At 38.8% G+C, this 23,218-nt stretch overlaps 1 protein-coding gene across 1 annotated transcript in view; it reads left to right on the forward strand.

Moving 5' to 3' along the window:
* usp11 (ubiquitin specific peptidase 11) overlaps window positions 1-23,218 on the forward strand; it is a 127,010-nt gene that overhangs the window by 30,877 nt on the left and 72,915 nt on the right. The window contains exons 2-5 of the mRNA XM_039773957.1: window positions 15,282-15,391; window positions 17,127-17,257; window positions 18,040-18,157; window positions 18,440-18,585. Coding sequence (XP_039629891.1) covers window positions 15,282-15,391; window positions 17,127-17,257; window positions 18,040-18,157; window positions 18,440-18,585 — 505 coding nt within the window. The remainder of the gene's footprint in view (window positions 1-15,281; window positions 15,392-17,126; window positions 17,258-18,039; window positions 18,158-18,439; window positions 18,586-23,218) is intronic.

The raw sequence follows: 23,218 nt of genomic DNA on the forward strand, positions 1-23,218 counted from the left end.
AACATGCTTGCAATTCAAAGCACTCGTATTTCAAAGCAAATCTCCTCATAAGAAATAATGTAAATTAGTTGATTCATTCTACAACCCAAAAATAATCATATAAAAATGATTACTACAAAATATAAAGTAAAAATACGTAAAACAAATTAACCTGCACTTTACCTTTGAAAAGAATTGTGGCTGGTGTGAGAGAGACAAGAGAGAGGAGAGGAGGAGAGTTATTGTGTAGAACAACTTCCACTGTAACTAACGGAATCCCTGCTATCTTTTGGCTGACTGGAATCTTCTTTTTTTGCGACTTTAACAAGGAAACCTATCCAATGACAGTTGCTTTTGCCTGAAGAGTCACTACACTTGGACACAAAATTAAAATAAAATAATGGTTTACGCTCTGTAAAGTTTCTAAACACTTTTGGGATTCCCCCCCAACAGGACAACATGGGGAAGTGTGTCCTGAAGCAACCGCAGGTTCCCAGCACTGTAGCAGTTCGCTGTAAAAGCAAATCCGAAAAGATTGCAGTTGTGCTATAAGTGCATGTCATTGATGGGTGATGCAAGAAACATTATAAATGCAAGAGCACAGTATTACTTAACCACTAACCTGGTCATGACCCTGCCTGATTGCTGTGTCTCTGTATAGGAGAGTGGTAGATCCTGCTACAGTACATAACTGTGCTGTTCTTGTTTCACGCTGAAAAAATCTGGTTTTGATAAAGTACTGAGACTCCGCCTCGTGTTTTGGGGTGCATGACAGTGACTGTCAGTGACGCATGGACACAATGCTATAGTAAACAGTATACGCTCATACGGATGTTAACTAATATGTGTGAGGCACACCGACTGAGAACGAGCATGGGAGACGATTACCCACAATCCCGCAGTGAGATCACGTTGTGATCACATGATGCTCGGCAGACAAAGCATATAGGTACAGTAATCCCTCCTCGATCTCGGGGGTTGTGTTCCAGATCTCCCCCGCGAAAGGTGAAAATCTGCAAAGTGAAAACCATATGCTCATATGGTTATTTTTATATATTTTAAGCCCTTATAAACTCTCCCACACTATTTATAAACATTTCCTGCAAAATTATACAGCATAAACAATTTGTATTCTCTTAGATATTAGGTAAGATTCATTGAAATTATATATGTAAACACACTGTTTATATACAGTAAAGCCTAAATATTATTTTAAAGATATCGAGCGTCTCCAATATCACATATGTTACAGCCATTACGACAGACAGGCCACCAGCAATAAATATGTACAATGCAAGAAAAATTGTATACAGTAAAATGTGTGTACAGTGACACTAAATGTACGTACATGTATTAAGTACTGTACGTAGAAAATTAATTATGGTTACTCGCCAACAATGACACGATGACTTGTCCGATAACAATGAGTTTTAATTTTACTGCACAACAAAGGAGAGTGTTACAGCCCTTCTAAAGGAGCCTCTACAGGCGATTGTGTAGCACCGCCATTGTTGTTCTTCTGGCAGTCTTCAATCCAAATCCCTAAAGAAGATTCCATCTGCACTACCGCCTTATTACATCCACTTACAACTTGTTTTGCGCCCTGGTTGTAGGACACTGCAGCCGTAGATCTTATATTCTTTTCCTCCTTTTTAAATAAAAAGAATCATGGACTCATTGATGCAGTAATGGTGTCCTACAGCAGTGTAGCTGTTCCTTTCCTTCAGCATTTCCAAAACTTTTACCTTTTCGGCAATCGTTAGCATCTTCCGTTGGCACTTGGGCCCGACCCCTGAAGCAGCAGCAGGAGCAGATCGTTTTGGAGCCATAACGAAGGGCTTGACTACGCACAAAGATAAAACACAAAAGAGCACAAAAGTTAACTCTTTACCCAGCGAAACACGTTGATGCTGAATGAGCGAGACAAGACTTCCTGGTTAACGCAGTGGAATCGAATTCGGCTCTCCGTTGCTGAGCCAATCAGCACACAGGAACTTAACTGCATGCTCTGATTGGGTAGCTTCTCAGCCATCCGCCAATAGCGTCCCTTGTATGAAATCAACTGGGCAAACCAACTGAGGAAGCATGTACAGGAAGTAAAAAGACCCATTGTCCACAGAAACCTGCGAAGCATCAGAAAATCCGCGTTATATATTTAGATATGCTTACATATAAAATTCGCGATAGAGTGAAGCTACGAAAGTCGAAGCGGGATATAGCAAGGGATTACTGTACTACTCATATTGCAAGACCTCGCTCGTTTATCAGGTTAAAATTTATTAAAAGTTTTAGCTCATCTTGCAAAACACTCGTAAACCAAGTTACTCGCAATCCAAGGTTTTACTGTACTTATTGTTTTGTTGACATATTTTACTCTTTCCAATTCTGAATTGAATTGTAGTTGATTCCCATTTTTTTGGAATTAGTTTGTTTATAGAAAACAGCAATTACAAAATAAAATATACTTTATTCATTGTGAAAAGGATAAAGCCTTAATATTCATTTTATAAAAGAAAAAAATGGATACAAACTATTAGACACTTATTCAACTTTACTGATGTGTTCAAAGAATAAGAAGGTCAATAAACAAGGTGGATAGCATCAAAATGAAACCAAACCTTGCATGCTGCAAACATGACCGCTGTAACAACACACTGGGTTGTAAGTTATTAACAAAAATATTGACTTATTTATCAGCCCTTTCTCATTCTTTTTTTCTGTGCAGGAGAGGGGTGCAGGATTAACACTTTTTTCAAATCAGCTTTATATAATGTACTGTAGGTATTCATGTTAACAGTGCTAACAGTCATGAAAAGAAGATTCACAACGCTGGTTAGAAAAGAACTGTTACTATCATACCGATTGTATTAGATAAGTAAGAGAGAGAATTATACTTTGCATTGGTCATTCTTGTCTGTAAGCCTGCTGGACCGACATCACTATGGGCAATCTCCAAGTAAAGATAATATCTGACAGGACCAGAACTATGTTAGGATATTCCCAATAGTCTTGTGCATCAGTTGTAAAATTTTGAATAAAAATATAAAAAGCATGTAAAAACTTGATTACAGTAGACAATACTGCCAAAGTTTTATTCAAACCAACTATGCATGTGTTGAGGCCACCATCAGAGCTGGGTAAAGAAGGGACAGTTATAATCTAGAATTTGTCTGTATTTAATAATTAAGAGCAAAAGGTGGTGGTGGTGGTGGTGGTGGTTTTTTCAGTGGCTGATGGAGGAACAAGGTGTAATTGTATTGATATTTCCTTCTGTCTTTATGAAGTTGTTGGTTGCTGTAAAGTGTCCAGTGTAAAATATCAGCAAATTGATTTGCAAGCATGGAATCTCAACACAACAAGTAGAGCAGTAGCTCTATAAAATACCTATTGATTTTTGGCAAGAAGTAAATTATTGATTAATACCTAATGTATTCATTTTGTATAACATCAATATTTTAGGAAGGAATTTGAGCACTGTTAAACTTCTTGCAACACATTATATCCAAGATCTTCTGTATTTTGACGTTACTGCAGGCTGCTCTTTGTCCGATATCTGTGATGTAACCAATGCAATGAACACCACCTGAGAAGCTAAACAAGTGAAATAAAGATTCCTGCACTGAATTCTCTAAGAGTCTGATCAGTCAAACATCTCCACATTTGACTTCATTATGACCCAGTCCAGATTTGCATTTACTTACTAACCTAGCCAGGTAAAGATTTTTAGTTACCTGACCTGATTGTGTGTCAGTTATTTGCAACAGGATTGCCATCACTCACTATAAGAGGATCACAGGTCAAATACTTTAGGAGTTTTACTATGGATTCTTTTCTATTTACAATGTAGGAATGGTGATAAAGTGCTGTCACTATCCTGCTCCACTGACAGACTGAGGAGATCGTTCCTCCCCCACACTATGCGACTCTTCATTTCCACCCGGGGGAGTAAACGTTGACATTGTTCAAAGTTATTGTCTGTTTTTACCTGCATTTTTATTACTCTTTACTATTGTTTTTTGTATCAGTATGCTGCTGCTGGATTATGTGAATTTCCTCTTGGGATTAATAAAGTATCTATCGATTGTCAATTATGGTATGTTTGAAATTTTAAGGGCTATTATGTTTTGCATATTAAAGAAAAAACCCGTATATGAGACATATGCTGGCATGTCCAGAAAGGATCATCACTGTGGACAGTTTTCACATTTGTTTGTTATACAGGTGTTGAATTACATTGGTTTTAATTTGGTTTTTGGACATCGATCAACAGAAAAAGACTTATCTCTTGTGATTTGTGAAGGGTAGGAGCTCAGGAACATGGATTTCCTGTCAATGCTGTGTAACAGTTCTGAGGTTTCTTCATTTCAGACTAACCCAAGTCATTATGATTGTAGGGCTTTACAGTTCTTGTGGTCTCAAGTTCATGTTTTCTTAAGCCATTTTTTTTTTTTTGGGAAGAATTAAATGGAATTCTAAAATTTAGATGTCCATGTTCCAGAAATGTATCATTAGAAATTTGTCAGGTCTACTGTTATAGTTCTCTAGGTGTCCCATCCTGAAGAGTATAAAAAGCAAAGTTTTCTTTTTACAGGGACCTTACTCACCATAAATTGCTTCAGTTACTTTTAAAATTTACACAGAAGAATTTTTAATAGCACTTGACAGTCTGATAGTCTTTCTGCTTGGTGAATCCTCGTTGGTCCTTTTGTACAACTCCTTGTGTCATTCATTTAATTCTTCTGCATTTGGAGTTCATAGCCCCAAGCAGTTGTGTCAAGGCTCTCCCTTCAGTAAGTCAGCACCAGGGTAATAAATGATACTTTTACATCATTATCCTTCCATTGAATGGCTTGGTTATATTTTGTTTCTACCCTGACTGTTTTTGGAATTGCAGCACCTATTCTTATTAAGGAGTTGTTTTAATTGGGACATGGTTAAAGCTCTTATTTTATTGAGGCAAGTCTCCAGGAAAGTTGCGAGTGTCTTTGGGAGACCCACAGGCACTGAAGGACTCTTGCAGGACACAAGACATTTTATTTGAGGTTTTCAAATATTTGAGTCATTGTTTAGATAGATCAAGAGAGGATTTCCTACATTTGGTGTGTAAAAGGGGGTTTCCTACACATTCACATCAGTTTTCATTGTTGTTAATATTTTCCCAGCTTTCTTCCTTGACTGTAAGTGACTTTATAATCACTTTCTGTACTTAAGTCTAACACCTTAAATGGATAAGTAACAGATTATTGTGTGACCTCTGAGTGGGGTGAGGAAGACGCTGTACAAGCAGGTTGGCTGAGAAGCCAAAAAAGTTCAGAAAAATTGTACTAATAAAAATTGTATTCTATTGGCCAGGATGACCTCTGATAAATTTCTTATGAACCTACTGCAAACTCTGACTTTTAATATAAAAAGGCATGTGCTGGGAGATTAACAAGCCCGCAGTGAACTGACAAAACTATTTGCCAACTCCTGGTGATTACATCCTATCAAGTCTTTAACAAGGGCTGCTTGAAAACACTGTGTCAGTCTTCTTTCGGTAGCACAATAGGGGCACTTTACACAGAGGTCACAAAAACACATCCCATAGAAACTGCACTACTTAGCTGCCACAAGCTTGATAGTTCATTCAGCAGGCCTCCACTGAAAGGGCAGCCATCAGTGTGTTGTTACTGAAGCATGGCTCAGTCTAATAGCTCCTTAATTTGCTAAGCCAGCCTGCCAAGTACAAATCTGATCTTGTCAGCTTTTGAAACGTGTAACCTCCATCCCCCCCTTGCACACCTGAAGTGTGATCTTGTCTGCTTTCTGAAGCCTAAATCTTTCCTGCCTTCCCAATCTATCTTAGTATCTTTGAACATCTATGAGATTTTGTTCAGAATTTTAAATCTTTGAAGCTTTACCTTTTTCAGCATTTCATTTAGTTAGCTTTTTTGAGAACCTGCATTTCTGTAATACATGCACCCCTATCAGTACTTTCACCAGATTTCACGAAATACCACAAAAGATCTTATCAGATGTCTAGTGTCAACTCAACTAAAGTTTCTTTATTTTATCATGTGTATCTTTTTTTTTTCTTGATCAAGTATTTATTGAAGTTTAAAGAACATAATGAGCAATAGAAATAATGACACAAACAGGTGTAAGTTAATGGACGCTTGGTGGCGCTATTGCCCCGTGAAACCCAATAGACAGATGCAAACACTGGTTTAAAAGCACCCAGAATTATTTTAATATTCTTCAATAAAGTACTTAAAGTCCCCAGAAGCACCTCCACCACCATAAATCATAATCAATAATCAATAATACAGGAAACACAAATACAATCCTCCACTCCCAGCAGCTCCGTCACACTCCCTCCCAACTCCGGCTCCACCTGCTGGGTTTCAACCAGGCCTTTAAATAGTCCTTGACCCAGAATTGCTCCTGTTCTTCTGTCCATGTGACTCCATAGCACTTCCAGGTCAGACGAAGACTTGTGTTTTTCTTCAGCCTGGAAGTACTTCTGTTTCTCCATCCTCGTGACTGAGGAGTACTTCCGGGCTACCGGGAAAATAAAAATCCCCGCGTCTCCCTGCAGTGTCTAACGATGGCACGTACGGCACCCAGCACTGCTGTGAAGCCGAACTCCATCTTCCGTGGTGCCCTGCGGGAATCCGGGACACTTCCATGCTGCAGGGAGGACGCCATCTAGCGTCTTGGATGAGTCGGCCGGGATAAGCTGCCGGCCATCCATCACACAGGTTTAAAAAAAATGAAAAGTCAAAAGATAACAATTGTAAATGTAGTAATAGCAGTAAAAATACAACCCTATCAATGCACAAACTCACAAAATTTACCCTGTTTAAAAAAATAAATAAATAAATAAAAAGAAAACAGCCTAGCAGAACCTAAGAGGGAAACCATGTGCATCGCAACGTTCATTTTTCAGACTGAAATTTGTATGATCACTACTGTATTTCTTTTGTCAGCTTTATGGAAGGCAGCTTAAAACTGCAGCATGCAGTAAATTGATAATACAGGTATATATGTTTACTTTTGGAATCCAGGACATCTTTTGCTCAGCATCACACAGTAAGTTGAAAGTAGGAGCAGACTTGCTGACTGTTGGTTTAAGGGCAAATACCTCTGCCACTATACCACACTACTTGAAATCTACACCACAGTGAATTCATATTTATCTGTTGTAAAAAAACTTGCCAATAAAAATGACTCGGCTTACTGAAATACCTTGCTTGAGGAGTCACTTCAAATTCCTGTTGAAACTGGTTTACTAGGTTTTTGCTTCATTCAAAATTTCTTGTGTGCTAGATAGATTTTGTGATGCTAATCACAGAAGTGACTTTAAAATTTTCATTTCACTCGCAGTTTTTGGGAAACGGCTAATTTTGCAGTATAAATTACAACACTTTCAAAAGGGGGTGTTTCACGTATTCCTGGGTGCTCAGATTTAGCTGCCTGGAAGTAGCTCATGATCTTCTTAGGTCAAAATCACATTATATTATATAGCCATGACCAATGTATTTTATGTCAGAGATTCACTTAGCTAAAATACTGCAAGAAAATCTCATTTCATTTCTCCGGCAGAGCTCAATGATCTTGCCAAAGATTTGGATTTATCAAACAACAACAGCAACATTTATTTATATAGCACATTTTCATACAAATAATGTAGCTCAAAGTGCTTTACATGATGAAGAAAAGAGAAATAAAAGACAAAATAAGAATTAAAGTAAGACAGCACTAATTAACATAGAATAAGAGTAAGGTCCAATGGCCAGGGAGGACAGACAAAAAAAAAACTCCAGACAGCTGGAGAGAAAAATAAAATCCGCAGGAGTTCCAGGCCATGAGACCGCCCAGCCCCCTCTGTGCATTCTACCTAACATAAATTAAACAGTCCTCTTTGTATTTAGGGTTCTCTTGGAAGGACTAGATGATGATGGTCATGCATACTTCTGGCTTTTAGTCCAATCAAAGAGTCGGGAAGAATTGCTTGAATCAAGGTTGCAAGGATGGAATCTGTTGCCACTGGGTACAAAAATGTCAGTATTTCACTGCTGAAGATTTGACAAAATTGACAGTTGACAGTCTGACCTTTTTCAGTGATATTGATGGATTGCTTTCTGTTCTTGGTTGTGAACATGATCCAACAAGACTCATCATTGTTAAATTTGAAGACAGTTCTGCTGCACAATGGCAATATCTACCCTTTCATACCTGTCAGCCATTCATATGAAGGAAACATATGAGAACATGCTGCTGCTGAACATCCCCTGCTGCTGAAACACATTCAGTACTTAATGTGCATATGGAATATATGTGGCAATCTGAAGGTGGTTGCAGTTTTATTCATTCTGTGGCTTGGATACTCCCAAGTACTGTTGCTTTCTTCACATTATGTGATAAAGGACTGCCCACCTTGCATGAAATCGGTTTCAGGGCAGAAGAATATTGTACATGACCCACTGGTTAATCTGAAGAACGTATTTCTTCCACTTTTGCACATCAAACTTGAGCTAATGAAAAACTTGCATGGCAATGAACAAGCAAAGTGAAGCCTTTGCATACTTGTCCCAGATGTCTCCACTTATCAGTGATGCCAGGATAAAAGGTGATTTTGTTAGCCCACAGATCTGAGAGGTGGTGATGGATAGTCACTTTGATGGCCTTCTGCAGGGTGCTGAATGTGTCGCATGAACTGCCTTCAAGAATGTCGTTCCTAATTTTCTGGGCAACTACAAGGCATGTTGAACAGGCTGAAAATCTGCTCCAGGCATACAGGTCGAAGAACTGAAACATGTTACTGAAGATGCATTTTCTTCATTTCCACTTGAACTTCTTCCCAGCCAACCTCAGCACCATCAGTGATGAACATGGTGAAAGGTTTCACCGAGACATTGCCAACATGGAGCAATACTACCTGAGAAAGTGGGGTCCGTCTATGCTGGGAGATTTTTGGACACTGATTGATACAAAAAACATTGGACAATGACTACAAATGAAAATCTGTGGCAAAACATTTCTAGTTTTCTGTCATGTTGCTTATGTTGCAATATCGTAGCATAGGCCTATGCTGCTGGAGATGTTACAATGTTAAATGCGTAATTGCAGTTTTCTTGAAAACCCTGTGTGATACTGAAATTACAAATACATATTTGTGTTCAGTGTGAAAAAAAAAAAATGTATTGGTTTCATGAAAAATTATAGAAGAAACAAAGTTTTCCATAAAATTTGTTGGCCAGTGAAATGAAACAGTGAATGTAAAGTACATCAGACAGTGTATACCAGAAACACTTGTAATTAGTGGCATCTATAAAGGGTGACTAGTAATGAGAGAACTCCCCTAAATTTGCTTCACCTAGAATTCAGCAAAAACGCAGAATTGCTTGGGAAATTTGTCAAGCTTGGTGGAATGCATTGAAGTCACTGGGGATGGAGAAACTGAACTGATTTTGAGTGATTATAATGGTGCAATGGTCTTTTAAATGTCCTTGAGGGGTAGGGAAGCACCTGGCAACTGTTCTGGGCTGGTTATTGTGGCTACAAAAGTGAAATTAGCTGTGAAGTAGCAGTGCTGCCTACTGTGTTGTCATCATGCTTCCCTGGGATAAAATTATACTCAGTGAGTCCACAATATTCAGAATCTTTTATCTCTCTCTGTGTCTCCTGAGCTCCTACTACAACTAATTAACACTTACAAAGTCTTTGATACAAGGGGTTAGTGTTATATACTTGAGGGGCTGCTCCTGTCACTACCTGATTGATGCTACATTATGAGGAGCATAACATATTGTATCCAGACGTGATGACACAAAATAAATGAATATATACAAAACAACAAAGTAATACTCTTATAATGGTCTGCTAATGTACCCTTCAAGTTAAAGTACTTTATGTATGTGTTTAAGTGCATGCAGGGTGCAAATCTAGCTGAAGTCCCAAATGAGTAGTGACATCACACATGCATGTATACTGTATATGCTTGCACAAAGCAGATCAGACAGTGCTGTAAAGTGTGAGGTGGAGTACACTTTACTATATGGCTATCAGTCTTCGCTTTAAACAAAAGTGATTTAAAATGTGTGATATGTAAGAAAAAAGAGGCAAGGCTGCTGGTGTAATGATGAGTTCCACACTGTTTCTCGGTTTTAATATAAATTCTGAAAAGAACGATACCAAACATGCATATGTAGGTTAAGGCTGATTTAAAGTGTGATATAAAAATGTCACATAAAATCGTTGCACTTTTAGGCTTAGCATTTTTATATACATAATATATTGAGTAGATAAGTTTATGGAGGATTTGCATATTGAATCTCATTGCACCATACAATAAAGGAATTCAATTCAATAGAAGAGAGCGTTATTTACAGATGATGACGACTGGCTTCTAAGTTCATTTAGATTTCCAGGTGCTATCTTCTTGGAGCTCTGGATATCATTTTTCAGATGAAATACAGTCCCTGACAAAAGTCTTGTCGCTTGTGTACAAATTGACCTGAAGTGCCGCTAAAATGTATTTCTAATCAAGATTTTGTTACAAGAAATGGGTCATTTTAATCCCATCAGCTTTTGTAATAATGTTTCAGTGCAAAACGAAACTGACAAAAAGTATTCTAATATTCACAGCTTGGTAAAGCCCATTGAGTCAATTTTTGGCAAGACATAAGTGTTGTCGCCTTGTCATATGAGCTTCACCTGTGACTAATAATGGATCAATTAGGTCTCAGGTGTGTATAAAAAGAACCCCAGTACACTAGACCTTCACACCAACTGCAACTAGACCTCTGCAAACATGCCTAAGATTCACCCTGAGACTAAAGTGTTGATTATCAAGAGGCTGAAGACCAAATCCGCTGCTGATGTGGCAAACACCTTCAATGTGTCTCAGCGTCAAGTTCAGAGGATAAAAAAAAAGATTTGAAGAGACTGGAGATGTTTTTGACAAGCCCAGGTCAGGAAGACCCAGCAAGACAACTGCTCGAGAGGACCGTTTGTTGGCTCAAAAATCCAAGGCCAGCCCATTTTCCACTGCAGCAGAGCTCCACGAGACCTGGTCACCTGAAGTCCCTGTGTCAACCAGACAGTTTGTCGGATTCTGTCTCGAAATGGCCTCCATGGTCGAATCAGTGCCCATAAGCCAGCACTAAACAAAAGGCAATTGAAAAACTGTGTGGCATTTGCCAAGGCCCACAGCCTGCTAAAAGGATGGACGCTGGAAAAGAGGCAGAAGGTGGATTTTTCAGATGAATCTTCTCTTGAATTACACCACAGTCACCGCAAATATTGCAGGAGACCTACTGGAACCTGCATGGAGCCGAGATTTACCCAGAAAACAGTGAAGTTTGGTGGAGGCAAAATCATGGTCTCGGGTTACATCCAGTTTAGGGGTATGCGAGGGATCTGCAGGGTGGAAGGCAACATCAATAGTCTAAAATACCAAGAAATCTTAGCTACCTCTTATATTCCCAACCTTAAAAAAGGCCAAATTCTGCAGCAGGATGGTGCTCCGTCACATATTTCCATCTCTACATCAAAGATCCTTAAAGTGAAGAAGATCAAGATGTTCCAGGATTGGCCAGCCCTCATTGAGCATCATTGAGCATATGTGGGGTAGGATGAAAGAGGAAGCATGGAAGACGAAACCAAAGAATATTGATGAACTCTGAGAGGCATGCAAGACTGTTTTCTTTGCTATTCTTGATGACTTCATCAATAAATTGTATGAATCCTTGCCAAACCGCATGGATGCTGTCCTTCAAGCTCATGGAAGTCATACAAGATATTAAATTTGGATCTCATAGCACCACTACTTAATTTGCTGAAGTATTTTTGGATTTGCAGTAAAGTTGTTCATTTTCTGTATAGGCGACAAAACTTTTGTCTTGCCCAAATTTGACCTTTCTGTCTTGATTAAATGATAAATCTTTTTTCAGTGAAACTAATTTATTTCAGTGCATTAAATATCATTTGGGAGGGCTTTAGCTTTTCATATGAGCTATTTCTAACACCAGTTGATTAATTAAGTCAGGTTAATAGCAGGAGTTTCTACAAAATAGAGAAGCGACAAGACTTTTGTCAGGGACTGTACAGTAAAGTGTATATATATTATATAGATACATTTTTAACTTCAATTAAATAATGTATACTGTTACTAAACATGTGGAGATGGTGAACAGTGGTAGTGATGAATTGGCGCCCTGTTCAGGAGTTGTTCCTGCCTCGTGCTGTATGCTTGCCGAGACTGATGCAACCCTGGATGGGTAAATGGATGGAACAATTAAACATGTACTATGAAGTTATTTCAGTGTTCCTTAAATGTTTTGAAGAATCAGTGTTGTAAGCTTACAGATAGCTTGACATTTATTAAAGAGCTGATTGTGTGGCAATTGGTTACTTGTAAAAAGAGAAGGAAGGATAGGAATTGGGGATTAGTACGTTTTGAAAGAGACAGTACTGCTGCTATAAGTTATTTCAAGGTATTTTCAAGGCAGGAACAATCTCTGTACGTGGCTACAGCTCGTCGCTACCATTACATCACTGTGGCCCCATGTTTAATACGTGCTTAAATTCATTTCATCATGAAAATTACAAAAGTACAGTGGGTATAGAAAAGTATCACCCCCTTCGAAATATTCTCATTTTTTTTCTCTTTACAGCCTTAAATGAAAACTCACACAAAAAATATTTTTTCCCAGCTTTACTTACTCAGTGCAAATTATAACATCCAAGAGAAAGATATCGCAGCTACAGAAAAATGATAACATTTTAAAAATATCAAAAACAAAACATTAATAAAGGATCACCCCCGAATGTCAATATTTTGTTGAACCATCTTTTGCTTTAATTTTTTAATTTTTAAATTTTTTGCCTTGAGTCTGTTGGGATATTTCTCTATCAGCTTTGCAGATCTAGATTGAGCCATATTTGCCAACTCTTCTTTACAGAACTGTTCAAGTTCGGTCAAATTGGATGGTGAGCGTTGGTGGACTGCCATCTTCAAATCTTTCCACAGATTTTCAATGGGATTTAGGTCTGGGCTCTGACTGGGCCACACGAGGACATTGTTTTTTCTCCTTCAGACACTGTGTGATCAATTTTGCTGTGTGCGTTGGGTCGTTGTCGTGTTGAAATGTGAACATTTTGCCTATTTTCAACTTTCTGGCAGAGGGTAGGAGGTTTTCCTCAAGAATTGGACGGTATTTTGCCCCATCCATGTTTCCTTCTACCCTAACGAGAGCCCCAGGCTCTGCGGCAGAGATACACCCCCACAACAGGATGCTGCCACCTCCATGCTTTACTGTAGGTCTGGTGTGTTGTGGATGGTGAGCTGCATTTGATTTCTGCCAGGTATACCGTTTGGTATTGAGGCCAAATAGTTCAATTTTGGTCTCATTGGACCATAAGACCTTTTTCCACTTGGCATCAGAATCTTCAAGGTACATTCTGGCAAAGCTGAAACGAGCCTTAATGTGGCCTTTCTTGAGAAGTGGCTTTTTCCTTCCAACCCTCCCAAACAAGCCACAACTGTGCAGCACATGTGAAATTGTTGTCGCATGCACACAATGACCACTCTTTGCCATAAAATCCTGTAACTCCTTCAAAGTGGCTATTGGCCTCTCAGTAGCCTCTCTTACCAGTTTCCTCCTTGCTCTTCCACCCAGTTTGGAGGGACGGCCAGATCCAGGGAGAATCCTAGTAGTACCAAACACTTGCCACTTCTTTATTATGGACTTTACTTTTGGTGCTCCTTGGGATTGATAAAGCCTTTGATTTTTTTTGTATCCATCTCCTGACTTATGTCTGTCCACAACTCTATCCTTGAGATCTTTTGAAAGTGGCTTGCCACCCATAGTCAGTTGTTTGCTGTCAGTTGCACTACCAAGCAAAGGGATTCTCCAGGAACAGCTGTTTTTATGCTTCACTAATCACACTGATTACAGTTGACCACTGGTGGAAGCCAGTAACCATGGTCTGCAATGGAAATGGTGGTTTCTTACACCTGATTAAGTTTACAAATATTGTTTAGAAGGGGAGTGATCTTTTATTAATCTCAGTATTTCTTGCTTTTTATTTTTTAAAATTCTTCTGAACTGTAGTTGCGATATCTTTCACTGATGTTACAGATTGCATTGAGTAAGTAAAGCCGGAAAAAATATTGGTTTGTGTGTTTTCATTTCAGGCTGTAATGCAAAAAAATGGAAATACTTCAAAGGGGGTGATTCTTTTCTTTGCCCACTGTATATATATATATATCTTATTATTTAAATTGTTCAGAGAGCTGTAATATCATGAATGTAATGTATTCTGTGTCCTGTCGGCATAAGAGAAAGCCCGTTTTAGAAGCAAATAGTGATTCACACACACAGAACACATAGAAGAACACATAGAATGTGAAGTATTTAATGTGCTACTTCATTTACGATGGGGTTTGAGAAGCTATTAAATTAAAAGATTTTAAGATTGAGTTTATTACATTGTACTTTAATGACAAAATAAACTACGTGGTTAAAGTGGAAATTTCGAGATTAAAGTTGACGTTTCAAGCTTTTTTTCCCCCATTTTTCCATATTTTTTTTTCTTTTCTCTGTACCCTAATATGTTTCCATATGACACTCGGATGGTGGGCTAGGACTTTCCTTTTCTCGGCGACTTTGAAAATTAAAGTTCAAAAAGTCACACAGTGCCCAAAATATATAAAAAAAAAAGTGGTCAGATATCCGTCAGCTTCCTTATGTTGTTTATATAACTGCTTAAACCAACAAATATTGCATTTTTCCTTGCCTCCACTTGGCATTCGCTGATATTCTTCTTTTTTCCCCTGTGCTTTTGCCACTGTCTTTTCACAGAACGCTGAACTTAAGGGAATATTTACATTGATTTGCATACTCAGAGGCGTAATTCTGGGAGGGGCGGCAGGCGCATGCATGAGCGTTACATTTCACGCAGACCGGGATTTATGTGCGTGGAAGTTGGCTTATGCACAGTTTTCTGCATCTGAATTTTTTTGTGCGTTTGCATATTTTGACTTTTTTCCCCGTACACAATGTTTTAATGTGAATCCTACAAACGGCATTATGCATGAGGCCCCAGGTCTTTTTCCTGCCTTGTGCCTAGGGCTGCTGCTTGATTGCTTCAGCAACCACTGACCCTGATAGATTAAGTGGGTTAAAAATGTTATGTTTTAGAATTCTCTGTATACCAGTATGAATGGTTTATTGGTTGCAGAATCTCTGTTTTGGAATATTTCCCTCAATACCTGTTATATTTTACATCACTCTTTCTTTCTTCCCATCCTTTAGGTACCTCCTGGAGAGGCGCTGGTTTAGTCAGTGGAAGGAATTTGTCAAAACCGGAGACCAGAATTCCACTTCATTTCCTGGACAGATTGACAACACAGAGCTTTTTGAAGGTAGGATCATCAGCAATGATAGCATAAAACCTTTATCAGTATGAAGAAACAATACACAATAAGTACAAAACACAAGCAGGGATGTTGCAAATTAACAGCATGATCCGAAATCTTAGTACTGTAGCTAGAATGAAGAGGTAAACAAAAAATCCAAGTTGATGCAAGTTGTGATAGAAGAACAAATCCTTGAGGGTACAGAAACATCCAGGAGACTGCTGGCTTTTCATTTTTTTTCTCCTTCAGGGCAGATTAACAATTGGCTGACTAGATTTTCATGGAAGAAGTGCTTCTGATAACAATAGTGTGGGTCTTTTTTTCATTTTTATTTCAGGCCTCACTGTACATTACTATACAATCATGTTTACATAGTTACATCATTAAAATGTAATCTTCCTACATGTTTAAAAATTTTATTTACATAAAAATTGTTTCTGTCTTTTTTATCAGGCTCGGCATCATAATTCTTAGGGGGAAAAACAATTGTATGGTAACTCATTGTCACAAATAATCTGCATTGTATTTGCAAAACAGCTTATACCATTATCAGCATGCCTACTTTGATTTGAGTGATATTTTCTTTTTCTTTCCTCGGTTTGATTCTTTTTTTTCTGCATTGCTGTTTAACTTTTTGCATAAAGCCTGCACGAGTTTTTAGCATCGTTTTTGTCAATCTGAACTAATCAACTGTGTGACAGATGGCCGGGGCCCATGCCCGGCTGGGACGCCCTTTCGAGACTTGGTCCGGGGGAATTGCCATGAGCCACACACTACTTCCCATGGAACGCTCTGTGGCAGCCCCCTTGGGTTGCATTGGGGCCACAGGCATGGGACTTCGGAGCTCAACCTTGTTGGACTCCGTGGCCACTGCCAGGTGGAGCTGCAAGGCTTAATGAGCCTGTGTGTGCTGGAAAGCAGCCACACCCAGAAGTGCAGCCTGAATTAGGTTAATTATCACCTGAAGCACTTCCGGGTGGACTACATTAGGATCCAGCAGACACCACTTCGAGAGCCAGAGTCGGAAGGAGGAGGACAATGCTTGCCGGGAGGAGTGGTGGTGAAGACCAGTGTGTTTTGTTTTGGTGTATTTACTTTGTGCTTTTGGGACTGTGCTGTGCCTGTGGGAAACGGGGAAGACGTGCCTCACGGGTAAAGACAATAAATTTGTGTTATTTTTTACGCGTGCCTCCCTATCTCTTTGTGCTGGGTTGGGCTCCTATATAGTGCCTTTTCACAACTGGAAAGAAAATTAGCAGGAGAGAAATGGAGTCACTCAGGGAAGATGCTGTAAAGACTCTTGATACGTTGCCAAGAGTTATCATACCAATTTTAGTATAACATTCTTAAATCTGCTGAATTGAATTTCAGGTCACTCAGGAGGGGTGAGCAAGATTGGGAAAGTATTGGATTCAGGAGTCTATTCTATTCCAACAGCATTGACGGCAAGGCAGGAATTGGCTATGGAATAGACATCAGTCTATTGTAGGGCCTCAAGTTTAATATGGAGAATTAAAATGATTTGATACTACTGAAATGAAAATCCTTATCATTCACATAATTAGTGTTATTTAAGTTTGAATAAATTTATTTGAATAAGTTGTGGTTTGTAGTTGCTGAAAGATGTGTCTATATGGGGATTGATTTTAGTTATTCACAGTTTTCTAAGATAAGAATATGTTGTCTGGAGTGTAAAAGATGATGTGTGATATTATCTCATATTGGTGTCCTTTATCTGCAGATTTGGAGTCTTACCGTCTGAAGGAACGGCTGGTTGAAAACGAAGACTTCATATTTGTTCCTGCTGAGGCTTGGCACAAACTTCTGTCCTGGTATGGCATGTTGCCTGATCAGCCAGCCCTGGAGCGTAAGGTAAGGCATTTTATAACACTCAATTTGCTGTTAATGTGAGGCAGTGTAGCATCATTGAAATTTCAGATCAGATCAGTGGGTGTACCTACCTTGATCCATCTGGGTTTATGCTATTTGCCTGAATGGTTAATACACTATATCATATGTTCTAAACTTTATTTCTTGCGACCCAATCTTACTCCTCTCAGCATCTTTGAGGCCCAGTCCTTGATAAATGTCAGTTTTGTGGGGTGGGTCCGAGTTCAAAATCACCAATGACAGTTATAAGGGTCCCTCTTGGAAAATCACTGCCTAACATCATAGTGGAGCAATATAAATTGCTTAAACTGCCCGTGGCGACCTATTCACGAGACACTTCATAAACCGTATGTAACTCTCTCCCATTGAATATAATGGTGACCCTGTGCAATCCAAAAGGTGGCAATCTGCAACCTGTAGTTTAAGACCTTAAACACTATATGAGCACAAATCTTCCTTGTATCCTGAAGATCTGCTTGTTGTGTGCAGATATTTAGGATCATCTCTGTTTTGTCATGTGCCAGTTAATCAAGGTGAGTTGATTGTTAGTTTTCTTTGCTTCAAATTCATCCATCCATCATCCAACCTGCTATATCCCAACTATAGGGTCACGGGGGCTTTAAATTATTTATTAAAACGAATTCATATTTTTTTTTAAATGTAAATGTCCATAAAAATTAAAAGCAGTAGGTGAATAGGCTGTTCATTAAAAGAATACTACATTCAAAATTATATTTTACATGATTGTGTCATTTAATAACTAGGTTGTGGATCTGCCCAGCACCCTCAAGGTGGAAGTTTACCCTGTTGAAATTTTCCTGTGCCTTCACACTGACATGGAAAGCCCTATTTTGGCCCAGTTCAGCCGAGTTGACACCATAGGTATGTCAATTTGTTGGTAACATTTGTTAATATAGTATCTAATGCTGGTGTACATTAATTAGATTTGTCATGTTATGTTTTATTACTGCTGTGTCATGAAATAGGACATGACTAATATTCTGAGATGTATGTATGGTGTAGGAGCAGTATTTTTGTTATCTTTTATTTATTTATTTTTGTAAAAAACAGAGTTGCATAAGTTTGTCTGTTTCATGCCTTGTTCTATGATAAGCTTGTCACTTTCTAGCTACTTCTTGATCTTTTTTCTCTCTCTCTCTTCAGATACTATCCAGAAGTTTATGAGACACCAGCTTGATATCCTTGGTTGTGCTGAAACCAGAATTTGGATGAAAAGTTCTGACACCAGCTGTGAACGTCTGCGGAACATGCAGCTAACTGTCTTGGATGCGGGACTCAGCTCTGGCATGGTGAGACGCATGATTAGTATCACAGTTCCTGTGATCAGTCCGTTTTCTTTTTGCCATTTACATGTCTATCCTTGAATTACAATTAAATTAAGCTAATGAGAAAAAATACAAATGTTTTATACAGGAATGACTCCAAAATATTATTTGTTGATGTAATTAGGTTTTTTAACCATTTAACCATACTAGAAATTTATCAAAAATTGGTTTCTGTTTCATTCTATAGCTAAAAATTGCAAATTGTAAGTTATTGGTTTCATTTTTAAATCTGCAAAATAAATGAGAGAAGCCTCTTTTCCCAACAAAAATGAGCTTTTGGGTCACAATATAGCTAAAGACTCTTTATTTGATACTAGTTTTAATTCATTGTTTAGCAGATTTCCACATACGTCTTTTTTCATTATCTGTCCTCAAGTTGTAGTTTTGTTTAATTTTTAAAACCATTATAAACAATATTATAATACAGTATATATTGTGAAGGAAATGCATACCAATGCATACCAATTCCCTATGTTTAAAATGCAGTTTTGTAGCATGGTACAACTTGTTTCAGGATGCTTCACTGACTATTATCCCACAGTTTCTGCAGTTAACCTAAATGTGTAGATAAAGATGAACTGAACTGCAGATTTTTTGTAAGCTTTCCTACTTTATAAAGAGAGTAGTTTTATTGAAATTAAAGATATGAATAGGTTGCATCATTAAAAGTTTACAACCAGACAGTGATAGAGTGGTTATGGAATATTGGAAGAAGATGGGCCTCATCACTCGTAAGGAAGGGCCATGACTGCTTTGTTAGCATAAGCAGAGGAACAAGAAATTGCGTAACAATATTTCATCAAAGTGTTAGGAAATGTAATGATCTGCCTGTTTACTAAGTTAAACACATGAAATTAAAGCCTGTGTTTTACTATTTTAAGTGCTTTTTTAATTATTTTTTTTTAGTAAAATAATGTAACACATACTGGTGCAGTGGTTAGCCACAGCTCTGGGAGCTTTAGTTTGAATCCTGGTCTTGCCACTGTCTCTGTCATTTTGTGGTTGTGCTGGGTTTCTTCTTAGGTTCATTATCTGGGACACACACAGTATTAGGTTAGGTTAGTCCTGAGAAAGTGAGTCTGCTTTATAATGGATTGGAGCCCTGTGCAAAGATGGTAGCAGTCTTAAATTGGTTGCTACTGGGAAAGGACATACAGTATTTACAACCCCTGTGATTGGGTATCCACATTACATCGGATCTGACCTGGTCTTTGAACACATCTCTCCTGGTAAAGAAGACCCAACAAAGACTCTTCTTCCTCAGGAAGATGAGTCATGCTGGATTCTCCTCTCGGCTGCTTACAAACTTCTTCAGATCCGCTATAGAAAGCATTCTCTGTCACAGTATGACAGTGTGGTAACGGCAGCTGCACAACACAGGACAGGAACAACTTGGCATGGTTGGTGAGAACAGTACAGGGGATCGTAGGAAGTCCTCTCCTAGACCTGGACTCTGTATATGCTGTAAGGGTGCAGAAGAGGGTCAAATGTATAGCTGCGGATCTCATCCATCCGGAAAATGGACTGTTTGTACCACTGCCTTCAGGAAAGCGGTACAGAAACATAAACATACGCTCTAGCAGACTGAAAGACAACTTTTTCCCCAGAGCTGTGAAGTCCATCTGCCCCTGCTGATACACACACACATACATCTGCATCTACCTCTAACCTGCCCACCTTTAGACATGCACATGCACTTTCCCTCATAATCCTCCCCTGCAGACCCACGCACACAGATCACTGGTCTCTGCAGGTGTACCACCTCAGGAAAAGTCTGGACTTGATGATATTTTATTGCTGCTGTCTTTTATACTTTTTATTTTATTATTTATAGTGTATTGTGTATTTTAAGTATTCTGCCTTGAAGCTGAGTCCTACCAACAAAAAATGTTATGTGTATGCATAGTGACAATAAAGAATTCTACATTCTACATCTGCATTCTAAAGTTTAAACTACATTATAAAATAAATTGTATCATTGATTTGAATAGGACTGAATGTGTTAAACTGAAATAAACACCACGTTTAATTGTTGATAACATTTATTAGAGGCGCTCAGCAGCTTACCCGCTCAGTCATCCCCCGAATACACACACTCTTCAATTAAATAAAAAAACCCACAAGCCCCTTGCATAACCTCCGCCCCCCTCCTCCCGGAAGCACATTCGTTGGGTTAAATATTGCAGATGAGATGTGATATATTAACAATCTCCCATATAATTTTTTTTTTACAACAAAAGAATAAAGGGGGAAACATATATAACAAAGTCCTTGGTTACCATAGCAGAACAATAAAGGCCAGAGCAAACGCAACAAAACAGTAGTTACATATACAATTGAAAGTGCATAGGCTTGGAATGTAGCCCCTTTATTTTTATTAAACGTTTTGATAAGATTTCAGTAACACCATAGCCCTTCACTGAGTACTTTTAATAAGAGCAGATGCTCCCCTTTTTGTAAGACAATCAGCAAGTTGAGTTTTTGTGTCCAACCAGAGAACCTTCTTTATTTTTTTACTCTGTATGAGCTCCTTTATACTGCTTATTTCCAGTCTAAGACGTTTCTCAGTGACCTGTTTTGTTGACTTAAGAGCATCAAACAGAGAGTGATTATCTGTCACACAGACCAAAGGGGGAGCATTCAGATCAGCATTTCCAGTAGTAAGCTCAGAAAAGAGGGTCGCCAGAAAGATAGCATTATCTATTCCATCTGACAGGGCTAGGGTTTCTCCTGCCAGAGAAAGTCTAATAGACTGCATTATCTATTCCATCTGACAGTTTCCCAAATGGAAACCTGAGAGTGACTTTTTCAGATTTAAGCTTTCTAATCCTTATTTATCTCGTGAATTGACTGAAGTGCTTTTATATTTGACCCCAATCTGCTTACATCAAACATGATGTCTGGTCTGGTTTGTTTTGCAACCCACAAAATCTGTCCAATTTTTGACCTAAGTTGCTCTTTTTCAGTCTCATTAACAGAGGCATCTCTCTGCAGGGCATGCACTGCTTGTAGGGGAATTGGCTGTAAGTTTTCAATGTAACTATGCTGATGAACATGAATTTCACCATTAAAAGTAACAAAGTCCATTCCCACATAGCAGAAATTTTCATGTTCCTCACGCCCACCTGAAATGCAGACGTAGGAATCACATCTTTTGAGAATTTTTGTGAGCCTGCCCAAAGAAAATCATCAACATGACATGCAAGTACTCCAGTAACCTTACACTGCTCATCCAACCAGTAGAATACTGCTGGATCTACTTTGGACATTTTACCACCTGTACTCAGCATGATTTCTTTCACCTTATTGTACCAATACAGTGATGCATCAGCAAGGCCGTAAACACACTTGTTGAGTTTCCATAGAGTATTTTTCTTTTCTGCTTCAGCAGGAGGCCGGATATGGATTTCTCTGGACAACTGCATGCCCTGTAAGAAAGCAGATTTGATGTCCATGGAATGGACGTGCCATTTGTTTTGACAGATTACTGCTAACAATAGTCTAAGAGACTCAGAAGCACAAGTTGGAGAATCTTTCTGCAGCTCGTGAATATTAAGCTCTTCAAATTATCTAGCTACGAGTCGTGCTTTGGGCACAATGCCAATGGGAGTTTCTTTGAGACTACACACCCATCTGGTAGAGACACACTTTTGACCTACATCGTCAACTTCTTCAAAAACATTGTTTTTGTACCAATTCATGATTTCATCCCGCTTAGCCACATCAAATGAAATGTCTTTTGTTACAAGCACATCACTCTCCCTAACAGGTGATTCAATGTTAAGATTATCAACACATGATAAATCTACTGGCTACTTTTGCCCATCACTGCCATCAGGTTCAATATGTTGCAAATTATACCAGCTTTTGTATTTTCCAGAAGCTTTGCCTGCTCTACCTAAAACCCTTGCTTTCTGTAGACCACCACCATCCTGTTTCATAAAGGTCACAGTTTGTCCCTTCTTAATCTTTACACCAGTGGGAGAGGCAGGGTTATCACAAACAATGTGATCTGTTTCCATTTGTGTCATACTAGGATGAACCACTTCTCCTGTATTTACCTCCCTGTCGCCGATTGTTTCCTGTTCGCTGTCTGTATTTTCTTCACTATCTGGGCTTACTGCTACATTGCTTAAGCTGTTTTTTTTTTCTTTCTGCCTGTTGTCTTTCACAGTTTGCTCATCCTTAGATTCTTGATCCTGCGTGTTTATCTTACAGAGCCTGGATAGATGCACTCTTACAAGAATCCCCCCATGTCTTATAAACACCACAGCTCCATCCTGACCAATAACTACCCCTGGTCCCTTCCACTCTGGACAGTCCCCTCTTTTATAATATACCTTGTCTCCAGTTACATACATTTCATCAGTGGGCCTGAGCTGCTTACGTATTGCCCTTCTTATCCGCTCAGAAGACTCAGCTTCTGTGAATGCTTTCCTGGAAGCATGTAAGGCAGAAATATGTTCTCCCACTCTAGCACTTATAGTAGTGCCTTCTAAAGCAGGTGGTTTATCGACTATCACAGAAGGAAGATTAGGATTTCGTCAAACACCAACTGATACGGACTGTAGCCATGAACGTTTAACATACTGTTCTT

The sequence above is a fragment of the Polypterus senegalus genome, chromosome 13 (genome assembly GCF_016835505.1).
Source record: "Polypterus senegalus isolate Bchr_013 chromosome 13, ASM1683550v1, whole genome shotgun sequence".
Lineage (NCBI taxonomy): Eukaryota > Metazoa > Chordata > Cladistia > Polypteriformes > Polypteridae > Polypterus > Polypterus senegalus.